The sequence below is a fragment of the Sarcophilus harrisii genome, chromosome 3 (assembly GCF_902635505.1).
Source record: "Sarcophilus harrisii chromosome 3, mSarHar1.11, whole genome shotgun sequence".
Taxonomy (NCBI): Eukaryota; Metazoa; Chordata; class Mammalia; order Dasyuromorphia; family Dasyuridae; genus Sarcophilus; species Sarcophilus harrisii.
Genome location: NC_045428.1, coordinates 214557400 through 214569801, shown reverse-complemented (window position 1 = coordinate 214569801; position 12402 = coordinate 214557400). Strand labels below are relative to the sequence as shown.

At 31.4% G+C, this 12402-nt stretch overlaps 1 protein-coding gene across 2 annotated transcripts in view; it reads left to right on the top strand.

The window, feature by feature from the left end:
- LOC100930513 (arylsulfatase H) overlaps positions 1 to 11871 on the top strand; it is a 90850-nt gene extending 78979 nt beyond the window's left edge. For both annotated transcript variants that reach the window (XM_031959040.1, XM_003765603.3), the window contains 5 exons: positions 1260 to 1396; positions 4181 to 4315; positions 5819 to 5981; positions 6938 to 7059; positions 10843 to 11871. In XM_031959040.1, the coding sequence (XP_031814900.1) occupies positions 1260 to 1396; positions 4181 to 4315; positions 5819 to 5981; positions 6938 to 7059; positions 10843 to 11210 (925 nt within the window). In that variant the 3' untranslated portion in view covers positions 11211 to 11871. The remainder of the gene's footprint in view (positions 1 to 1259; positions 1397 to 4180; positions 4316 to 5818; positions 5982 to 6937; positions 7060 to 10842) is intronic.
- Positions 11872 to 12402: the final 531 nt, after the last annotated feature.

Sequence of the window (12402 nt, the reverse complement as noted above, 5' to 3'; positions counted from 1 at the left end):
TGTTTATATTTATGTTGCTCTAAATCAGAAATTCATGTCTTCCCAAATTTTTCTTTTTTCATATTTTTAATTTCTTATGGAACCATGATTTCTCTTTTTTTAATAATTGACATTAATGATATTAATACTGCACAGTTTTTTCAGCCATTTTTCTATCAGAGGAAATCACTTTCAGTTTTTTTTTATTATTACATAAAATGCTGATATGTATATAGGTGTATAGTGTGACCATTTCCTGGGTCTTTGACCTCTGTGGCATATATGATTGGCAAATGATATCACTGAGTCAAAGAAAAATATTTTATTTATATTTTAAATATAATTTACAACTTTTCTTCCAGATGAGTATAGTCTTCAGGCATCCTCACTCAAGTCTTCAGTGCTTTTTACATTTGTATTTGAAGAGATACTTTAAAAGCTAATTAAACTTATTCAACTTTCCCTAGATGTCATAACTAGAATTGATAGGTGAAAGTTACAAGGAAGCATATTTTGGCTCAATCTGAAATGGGATGCCCTAAAAGTAGGGATGTTTTCTTAATGTATAAGCTCCAATTAGATATTTTTTTCATCACTGAAGGTTTTTTATTTTTATTTTTTGAAGGTTTTTAAATAGCATCTCAATTGTAGTTTTAAATGAATAATATCATCTCAAAGTTCTTTTCTAACTCAAGAATCCAATGATTTAGTGTAGAGCCAATCATTCTGAGTTTTCAAAGGAAAAACAAGCTAAAACAATAATAATAGTTGACATTTACATAGTGCTTTTAACAACTAATCTCATTTTAGCCTTCCAGCAAACAATGTTTTGAGTTAGGTATTATAATTATTTTTATCTTCACTTCTCAGATGAAGAAAATAAGACTTAGTTAAATTATTTGCACTTAGTCACACAATCACTAAGTGTTAAGAGCAGATCTTGCTAACTCCAAATTGCATATAGATGATTAAAAGGCCATATTTCTCAACCAAAAGGTTGTTCAATTCTAGCATCATATTTTAAAGGACATTGACAAGCCAGTGAAGAATAAACAGGAGGATTAGAATTGTTCTATCATCAGACTTTTTTCCCCTCCATTTCTTTTTAAGACAAATATCCTTGCTATAATTATTTTAAAATGCACCCACTATTTCAATCAACTTTCACTAAAACTTTCAAAGAGTATTCTAAGATTTTTCATTTCATTGTAGCTTCTTTGAATGCCAATATATTTTTTTCTAGTGAAGTGAATTGAATTAATTTTTTTTTTCTTTCTTAGGTACAAACGGGGTCCCTTTCTCCTATTTGTGTCCTTTCTTCATGTGCACATTCCACTTGTAACTAAAGAGAAGTTTGTTGGGCGTAGTAAATATGGATTATATGGAGATAATGTAGAAGAAATGGATTGGATGGTAGGTAAGTATCATTCTGTGAAATAGTGAATAAGTTCATTCTATATGTTGGGTGACTTGAGATCTCATCAAAGTGGGTACTCTCTCTAGGTAGGAAGATTGTATCTCACACATGTTTATTCATGCTCTCTATCTTTTCCATAGGTCTTTCCCTAAGTCACACAAGGCTTCCCTTGCAACATTCTTCCTCTAGTTCTCTTAACATTGTGGAGATATCAGGGAAACTCCACTAAGCCTTTTAAAAAGTAAGCTTTAGGAAAGAATGATTCAATTGAATGAATGTTGATAACAAATCTACATGAATTGGTACATTTTATATATGCAACAATATTTTTGGTGCTAGGCTCACCATCATCTCATACAGTATTTATATTCAGGCAAGTTTTCTTTTATACTTTTGAGAATCAACTAATTGTTACATTTTCAGCATTTATAAATAAAAAGGTGGGGCAAACACTAAAACAGAGGACTTTATCTGTTTTGCTGATTTTTCTAGGCTTAAGAAAGAGATGGAGAAAATGTTAATAATGCATATTAAAAGAATATGTGTATGATGCCTAGATATTTTTTTGGACAGTTGGTTGTTAAGTATTTACCAGCATGTCAATGTTTATATACGGTGTGTACATATATATATGCACAAAAATTCTCTTCCTATATATATATATATATATATATATATATATTTACATACACAAATACATATATGCATAAGTCTCTGCATGTTTATATATGTATAAGCATATAACTCCATTTGTGTATTTGGGGAGAGAGACAAAAACAAGAGAGAGAGAGAGAGAGAGAGAGAGACAAAGAGACTGAGCAGAAGGAGGAGGAAGAGAGAGGGTGAGAGACAGAGACAGAGACAGAGACAGAAGCAGAGATTAAATAACAGCTAAAAAGATTACAATAAGCATCAGAGCTAGGACTTTTTCAGTTATTTTTAATTGATAATATCTAGTCACTGGATCATGATATTTAAAGTTGCTAGTTATCTTTGAGATCATCTTCATCTTTAATACCCTTACTTTACAGATGAGGATATGTGAAGACTGTGTATTTTAAAATCAGCAGGAGTCAGGAATTCAGGTTAGGGGAAAATCGTCAGTCTTTATTCTCAGTGAAGAAGGATCAGAGGTGGAAGATAATCGGCGATAGCGATGTGTGCAGCTGAATCAAGAAGCTAGCTAGATCAGCAGCCACACGACCAGCAGCTAGGAGTATGGAACCCAGGCCCAATCTCTCCCAGCTTCTCTTCCTGTCTCTCCCTCTGCCTCCACCCACCAAAATCGTCATTTCCTACACAACACATCAGGACTTGCACAGAGAGTGAGCAGGAACCATTCTTTATCCAATCATATATATTAATATAGTCCAATTACTATTTAGTCTCATGTACTTGGGACCTCAGTGCATCAACTCAAACCTCAGCCCATTACAAGGATACTAAGGCTCAAAAAGGGAGATGATTTTTTCCTACTACTCTAACATTCTGCATATTCCCCATTATGAGTATCACTTAATATTTGAAAACTTGTAAATTACTTAAATAACTATTTGTTCTTATTTTTTTGTCTTAAATTAGTGCACATTTCAACAAGATGTGGTGTTAGTTTTATGAATCATGGTTCAAATGGTTGTTTTTATGCTTGACTAAAAATTATTGATATTTTTTCAAAAAAAGCATGATTTTTTGCTTTTTTTCTTTCTAAATGCATCATTTCACATGTCCTTTAATTTTACTACAATTAACTAGTCTAAACCTAGAATTTCAAGAGTTAACAAGAAGAATTTATTTGTCTCTATAATCAGAATGTTATAAGAATATCACAAAGTAACTAACACAACCTCTCTCAAGTCAGACTTTTCAAATCTTTTGTGGTTGTACATGGTATCATAGCTCATTAAGGATTTCTTTTTTTTCCCCTTTATGTAGCCAGAAGCTTTACAATACTTAGCAATGATATCCCCAATCCTTCCCAATCACCCCCCCCCCCCCCCCCCCCCCCCCCAGAACAATCAGGGAAAAGTCTTAATTTCTTTTTTTTTCAATTTTCTGCTTTCTTATATATGCCAGAGGAAGAAGAGAAAGGATCAGATTAGCATGTTGGTACTAGCCTGTGTAATACCTTGTGATCTCTGTTCTAGTAACTTGTATTTCCCTCTTTCTGATTAATACTCTACCTTGGTGGACAAGTTGATAATGTGGTAGAATGGAAATTTCCTTGGTATGGACTCAGAGAACTAGATTCCAGTCCCCGTGTTTACTATGTGTGTGATATTGGCAAAATTATTGCATTTTTCTGGGTTATTGGTTTATGGATTTAGAGCTTGAAGAGACCTTTAAAATCATCTTGTTCAACTCCTAATTTTACACAAAGAACCTAGATTAACAAATTATTAATAACCATTGGAGGTCTAACTATCACACAGAGAGAGTAAGGATAGGCTACAATTCATATGAAATTTTACTCAAGGATTATTATGCACAGTAGCTGAATGTAATAAGCATTTAATAAAAGGTTATTAACTTAATGACCTTTGAGTGTCCCATTTTTAAAAAATGTAGTGATTTTTTCCCCTTGGAATGAATTTAGGAATTATTTCTATTTAAAGTTCTGTTATCTGAGTTTCTATTAAACAAGATGTACTTAAATTATCTTGTAGCTTCTTTCTATTATTATAGACTTGTCTAATCTATATTATGTTTTTAATGAGATTACATTGTTTTATTAGAAAAAAAGCAATATTGATTCATATTGTTTTGATTCATCTGTTCTTATCACAGGCAAAATTCTTGATGTTATTGACAAAGAATATTTGAGAAATAATACACTTGTGTATTTTACTTCTGACCATGGAGGTCGTTTGGAGTCTCAGGAAGGAAAATTCCAACTTGGTGGTTGGAATGGCATGTACAAAGGTGGTAATAATATTGCATTGAAATGCCTTCTCTTCAAAATTGAGATTTTTAATGGCTTCAACTATCAATTTTAGTACTCAAAAGTTTTGTTTGTTTTATCTGAAAGGTTTAAAATGAGAAAATATAAAAGTAGAATATTTGATACACAAAAAATCTATCTATAGAAATATAAAAATTTATAATTAAATAATGATTCAGAGTCTCTAATCCTGGAATATTTTAAGTGAGGAGATTTTTGGTGTTATTTTACACACCCACACCCACACCCATATAAATATATACACATTCATACACATGCATACACCCATATATATTCTCTTTCTTTCTCTCTTTTTCATCTCCCTCTGTCTCCATATATGCACATCAATATCCACAAAACAATTCACAATATGTGCATGTACATGCATGCATGATACATGCATATACACATATACTATGTATATTCACATGTCATAGACATGTTCTATATCCATGCACATGACTAAGGAAGGACACAGTAGTTTCTGTGAATATGCATTGATCTAAAGAACTACCCTAAGAACTTTCTGATTTTTGAAAACTATCTGTAAGGCTGGAGAATTTTCTGTCTATAGTTGACAATTTAGTACTTATTCTGTTTAGTAATCATTTTGTGTACTTGTGTATAAGTACTCTTTCTCCAATTAGATTTTGAGTTATTTTTAGTCAAACCATGTCTAATAATACTTTCATAGAATAGGTGTTCAATAAATCATTATTAAATATTAATCATAAATATTTAATTTATGTAATCTCAATCTTTAATACAAATTAGTTTTATTTAGGGATTTCCTAATGAGGAATTGGCTTTAATACTTGGCATGAAAATACCTTCTGCAATTCTGATTTTCTAATTTGTAAAATAATGTTTTTTTTTTTTTTTTTAAACCCTTGTTTTGATGATATTAGTTCCCTGCTAAATGGTTCCCTATTGGTTATAGAATCTAAATTCTGCAGCCTACAAAAGAACCTATTTCTATAGATTTAGCACTCTCTTATATGAATCCTTGGATCCAGTCAAAATTATCTACTCCGAATCCCAAAGTATGATTTGTGAAATCTAGTTGCTATTTTTGGTTATTTCCATCCCTTACTTTTTTCTCAAAAATCTAACGCCTTTTCCCATTCCTCTCTTATCTCATAAACTACTATACATTGTTTTCCTTCATGAAAATGTCTCTGAACACTGTAGTCCATGTTGATCTTTGAATTTGTAACTTTCTGAATGTAACCTTATGGCAATTTCAGTGCTCTTTGTGCTATGCATTAAAATTTTAAAGTATGAAATTCCCAGGTATATACACTGAACCTAATCAACTACATGGTAATGTTCTTAAAACACAATGCATCTTTTTTACTTTGTAGTCTCTATATTGCCTAGAAAAATATAGTATATTTTCAAGAAATTGCTTAAATTTTTGCTTCATTAAATCTATAAAAATAAGATTATGTCTTATTATTTGCACTACTGATTTTGAACTTTAGGAGGTAAAGGAATGGGAGGCTGGGAAGGTGGAATTCGGGTGCCAGGAATATTTCGATGGCCAGTGATTCTTCCAGCTGGCAAAGTGATCAATGACCCTACAAGCCTCATGGATATTTACCCAACATTGTCTTATGTTGCTGGAGCAATGTTGCCACAGGACAGGTACACACATTTATGTAATTTAATATTTAAATTCATTTTTCTGCTTATATAATAGTTGAGACCATATCTATAAAATGTATAGTTACACTATATACATATTGGTATATATACATTCATAAACACACATGGGACAGGAAATGAAATAAATATTGAATATGATTGTTTTTATTTTATGTTTTCACAGGGTCTATGCTGTACAAATATAAGATCTTAGTCTACTGTTATACCTATAGGGGCATATCTTCCCGTTCTTTAATTCTAAGTCTGTATGCTTATACTTGAGTAAAGTAAGGCAAATTTGATCATTCCAAATAGTGAGCTCATGAAAATAGTTTTTGTAATGGCAAGGGTATTGTTTCCAAATTCACACTGTTTTCAAAGTTTAAAAAATATTGACATTCAGAATACCTGGATAACTTTCAGATTGACCAAATTTTTTTAAGTCTCTGCCAATAAAAATACAATTATATATTGTATTCAGAAGAGGTATAAATTATACTTAATATCTAATTCAAACTATGAAATAAATTTTGGGGGAAGGTAGAGTAAAAACTAGAATTTGAATAGACAATTCTACTTCTCATCCCCAACTGATAATTTGTATGTTCTTGGGGGTTTGATGACTACTTGCTAGAAATGTTGTAAAAGACATTTTTGTTTCTGATATGAATTGAACTAGCAAAGGCCCTTAAAATTGTGAGAGAATGTTTCTTGTTTGGAGATAGTAAAAGGACATTAGGTATATAATAATGGTTATGTTAAAATATTTAAGGTGAGAAAATGTCTGATCCTTCTTTACATTGCTTGTATATATTTTTGAACTGATAAAATATATTAGATCATTTTTGAGTTGATAATATATATTCGATTTTTGAGAATAGTATATATTAGATAATTGAATTTACTGCATCACCTAGAACAGTCCTCATTTTCATTCTCTTCTTTTTAAATTTCAGGGTAATTGATGGCAAGAACCTGATGCCTTTATTAGAAGGCAGAGTTTTTCAATCAGAACATGAATTCCTTTTCCATTACTGTGGAATATATTTACACACAGTACGGTGGCATCAAAAAGACTGTAAGTATTGAGATATACATGAATGTACCTAAGATTTGTTTTTGCTGGGAAACTTCCTAGATTGTCCAATAATCAAATTATAATAACACAAATTAAGGAAATAGTTTCTTATTTCAATTTTATTCTACTTGAGACTAGACAGTATGGCACATAGAAGAAAAAACATAGTTAAATATTTAGATAAGCATTTTGTTTTCGAAACACATACACAATTAGACTAATAGTGATGGTGCTTTGTGTATGAGAGAGTGCAAAAGAAGTGTGTCAGTATATAAGTCAAATTGGGATAACTGATTAAATTTTTTTAGTTTCTTTGAATTTCTTAGTGTGGTATTCCCTATTGTCTTCTTTTAATTTTTTTTTAGGATTTAATTTCTCCTGTCTATTTTTGTTGACTAAAATTCACTTAAAAATAGAACTCAGTCAAAGGAATAGTTGTCCTTGTCTTAGTAGAGTGATAAATGAAATCTGAGGCAACAAATGTTTGAGTTTCTGAGCATAGTGATTTATCAAGTAAAACATGTCAATTGCATAACAAAACAGGACCAATCCTAACTTGGCATTGGACCCCAAATATAGGGGGGGGAACAGTTTTTACGCATTAAAGAAAACATTTAATAGGATATAAACCATTATACAAAGTTAAATGATTTGACTTCTAATTGGAGGAAAGACAATGGATTTTTCAAATGGGAGGGGGGAGTGATTTCCAATCAAACTAGAAGGAGGTGATTGGCTTTAAAGATTTTTCCTTTCCTGAAAGATGCTGATTTGATTGTATCATTTTATGAATATTTTTTTGAATAACATATGTGGCAGCACATGATGGAATCATTGTTAATCTTATTGATTACCTTGTTTCTCCCACTAAACTACTCCATTTGGTAACTAGCCTATTTCTTCAAAAGAAATCCCATTCAGGATTTTTGCATATATGTATAAATACATTTTATTCTCCAATTCAGATTTTTATCTAACAGAAAATTACATGATTTACCTGTATGCAATTAATTATAGTATGGGATATCTATCTCATCAGTGTAAAAGGAGTTTGTCAAAGCAGAGGTTTATCTGGATCAATGCAATTTCCTTGTTGTGCTCAGAAAGTCTTCTCCACATAAGGACTGAACTATTTTATATCTATATTAAATAAACATGAATTTCTTTTTTTCTGTTTATTTTTTATTAAGTATATCAGGAGTATATATTTCAAGAATAGAATGGGTTTCCTTTGATCTATACTCAAATAGTTTTAAGTTCTCATTAGGAAAGGTGAGAATTAATGGTAGAATCTCATAGCAATGAAATGTGATGAATAATTGAATCTTGGATTCTCATTAGGTCCTCTTAGTGATTGCTATTATTTGGGCAAATGTCAATCCATTACACATTGGTCATGATAGATGAATATCACAGCCATCCTCCCTGATTCCTAGGTTAATTTACAATGTATAGGGGTGAAATTTTCCCAACATAAGCTATTTTTTTCTTTGAATTTTCTTCCAGAAAGATAGGTGGAGATTACTGTATCTCCACTCATTCTTTCTATATTGCTTGAGAATTATTTTGTAATTGGCACAAATTTGAAAAATTTTATGATGCAGTTGCAAGATATTTAATCCGACAATAACCCAGGAATGATGTCAACAATCAGTTCATGTGAAAAAGAAAAGAAGAAAGGAACTATCAATAATCTTTTCATATTTATATCATCTTCAAATATGACAGTTTGAAAAGTGATTTTAGAATCAGGAATAAGAAGTATAACATTTATTTAGTAATATACATTTCCTGCTATTCATGACTGAGTTGAACCTGATTCTTAATGGAATCTTTTAGTTCCTGTGAATATGGAATACAAATTAGGAAACATTGTCCCAAAGCCTGTACTTCACTATACTGTGAGGTCTAAAGATTATACATTGTATAACTGGGGTTCAGTAGTGAATTTTTTTCCTTAACTACCTTGATATTTTACTGTCGAAATGCTTCTTTATTGTAGTCATTTTTAACTAAATTCTTTTTGATTTTTGTTTTTATATTACTTCAATTTCTCTGAATCCTTTTCTCTTTCCATTTTTCATCCCTTTTTACAAAAAAATTAAAACAGAAAAAGAAAAAAAATTGAGCAAAACTGATCGGTACATTTAAAACAAAATTAGACAGTATATTCAGTGTTCTAAAATTATGTAATCTCCACCTCTTCTACCACTCCTGACTCCTGCAAGGAGTAGGAAGAGCTTTCTCCTCATATATCTTCTTGGGAGACAAGTTTGTTCTCTTCAATTTTGTAACATGCATTTTGATTGTTTTTTGATGGCTTTCTTCCCATTTGCTTTGTTGAGGTCATTGTGTATTGTTTTCTTGGCTCTGATTACTTCACTTTGCACCCATTCATGTAAGTCTTTGCATACTTTGCCTTATTCTTCATATCTGTTTTTTCTTACAACATTTTAATATTCTATTCTATTCATGCAGCATAATTGATTTAGCCTTTACCAATTGAGAGATGACCACTACTCTACTACTATGACTACTACTACAACTACTAGCAATAATAATAAGCAATTAGAAGTTACATAGTAGTCTAAGGTGTACAATTTTGTTGTTCAGTTGTTTTCAATTGTGTCTAACTCTTTGTATCCCCATTTGGGGCTTTCTTGTTAAAGATACTGGAGTGGTTTGTCATTTTTTTCTCTGACTCATTTTATAGATGAGAAAACTGAGGCAAAAAGGGATTAAATGGCTTTTCCAGTGCCACACAGGTCGTAAATGTCTGAGAGTAGCTTTACATTCAAGTATTTCTGCATCCAGGTTCAACTCTCTGTCTACTATACCACTTAGTTGCCCCATAGAGTTTGCAAAATGATTTATAAATATGATCTTTTATCTTCTCAGCAACCCTGGGAAATTTTTTTCCTGTGCTGTTTTTATCCCTGTTTTATTGATGCAGAAACTCAAGCACAGGTTAAATTATCTGCTCAAAATTGCACAATGTTTGAGTCTAGAAGCAAACAAACATAGGTTTTACTGAATCCAGGTCCAGAGTATCACCTAATTGTTTGATTCCGTTCTCCATTGTTTGGCCATGAAAAGTGCTGCCATAAATCTGTCAGCATATATAAAACCATTATTTTTTGCCAGTGATTTCTTTGGGGATATCTGCCAAGCAGTCAATTTCTAACTAAAAAGGTATGGACATTTAGGCACTTTATTTACATAATTTTAAATCACTTTTCAAAATGATTTACTAATTCTCAGCTCCACTAAAAATTAATTAAATAATAAAATGAAGACTACATAATTTCAAAGGTCCTCTCCAGTCTTAAACCTTATGATCCTTATTGAATTGACTTATATAATATCAGCAGCCTCACTTGATTTGCAAGTTTTTAGCTTTACTAATGCTTTTTGGAGATTGTCAAATGGGCCTTTAAAGATCCTTCAACATTGATTCCTCCCATTTAACATCATCTTTGTAATTTTCTGGGCTGTCATTTAAAATCTTAGTTTTGCTTTGACTTTCCCCCCCTTATTACTGATTTAGAGATTTCTTTTATTGGTGGTTATGCATCTAATATATTTTAAAGTGGTTTCTCCCGTCCCTTCACCACCACCCCCAGTTTATTGAAATGAGAAGCAAGAAGAAATAGTTTTAAGTGATGTTTTAAGGATTTTAAAGATTTTAAGGAAAATAATTTTGAGTTGAGAATATTTTAGAATGTTGTAATTAGTTTATATTTATTCCTATATCTTAATAATTGAGTTACATTTTTCTTCTAGGTGGTACAGTGTGGAAGGCTCATTATGTGACTCCAAAATTTCAGCCAGAGGAAGGCAAAGCCTGCTATTGGAGTGGACTTTGTCCATGTTCTGGGGATGTCACCTACCATGATCCTCCTTTACTGTTTGATATTTCAAGAGACCCCTCTGAAGAGCATATTCTTACTCCTGACAATGAGGGCCTCTTTGATTCTGTGATAAAGAAAATGGAAGAGGCAGTGAAACAGCATCGGAAAACATTGATGCCAGTCCCACAGCAGTTCTCTGTATTCAATACAATCTGGAAACCATGGCTCCAACCTTGCTGTGGGACTTTTCCATTTTGTGGCTGTGATAAGGAAGATGACACTATTCCAACTGGACTATGAGGAAAATAAGCTTCTGGTTACTGGGATCTGTTGGATATATTATCTGAAAGTAAAAGTAAGCATGTATAGAAGAAATGGTTTTAGGATTCTTTTTCTTCAGATATCAGTTCCACCACCCCACTCTTCTCTTTCCCCTAAAGAGCTCAATAAATTAAATTTATTAGTAATTTGCTATAATTACTAAGCCTAATTTAAAACATTTTTAACTTAAAAATTCTAACTTAAAAAAATATCAAAAGGTCATTGCTATCAAGAATGAGAAGAGTTAATTTTTCAAGATGACACTCTGAGAAATTCTCTAATTCTTCCAAAATTGCTTATATTTGTACTATCTTAATTTTAAAATTTAAAAATATTTTCTCTGCCAACTTATGTTTGCAACTTATAACATGCTCAGTTTTGTATGATCTATTCAAGTTGGTGGTAAATAAATAATAATTAGAATTTAGTTTCCATTTGAAACTCAAGATGTTTACCAGTTCAGTTACTGACAATGGAAATGTATGGAACAGCACTAGTATTTCTTTGGAAATCAATATTCTCCTAGTCTAGTCTCAGCAGCTGAAAAAGACTCTGGACCATTCCATTAGGTTCCTTTCTCTTTGTATATCTGTTTTCATGTTTTTTTCACCTTTCTTTTTTTATCTGTATTTAATGTCTTCCTTTATCTTTCTTATTTTCTCTCATATTTTTGTCTCTGCGTGTGTGTCTTTCTCTCTTTCTCTCTCTCTCTCTCTTCTATAGCTTAAAGAAAATGCAAATAAGCAGGGTTCTGAGTAGGAGAGAGAGGGGAAGGAAATTCTAGACAAGAGAAGGGAGGGAGAAGAGAAAAATCTTAGCATATTCTTATTTTTATCTTTTCTTCTGCTTATCTATTACCAATGTTCTGTTTTCTTGTGGAGATTTACAACACATTCTAGAACACTTTAAGACTACAATAAAAATTCATTGTAAAAAATGTTCTTATTGTCATGTCATGTTCTAGAATTAATAACAGCATTAATAAATGAATTAAAGAAAGAAAGAAAAATTATTAATAATTTATTATGGAGATGCAAATTGACAAAGAAAATCTCTGATTTCAAAGAGTTTGCCCCTCATGGTTAGATCTCACAACTGAAAGCAAAAACAAAATGAAACAAAAACTTTCTAACATATATTCATTATCATGCAAGATGAATTCAGCCCATTG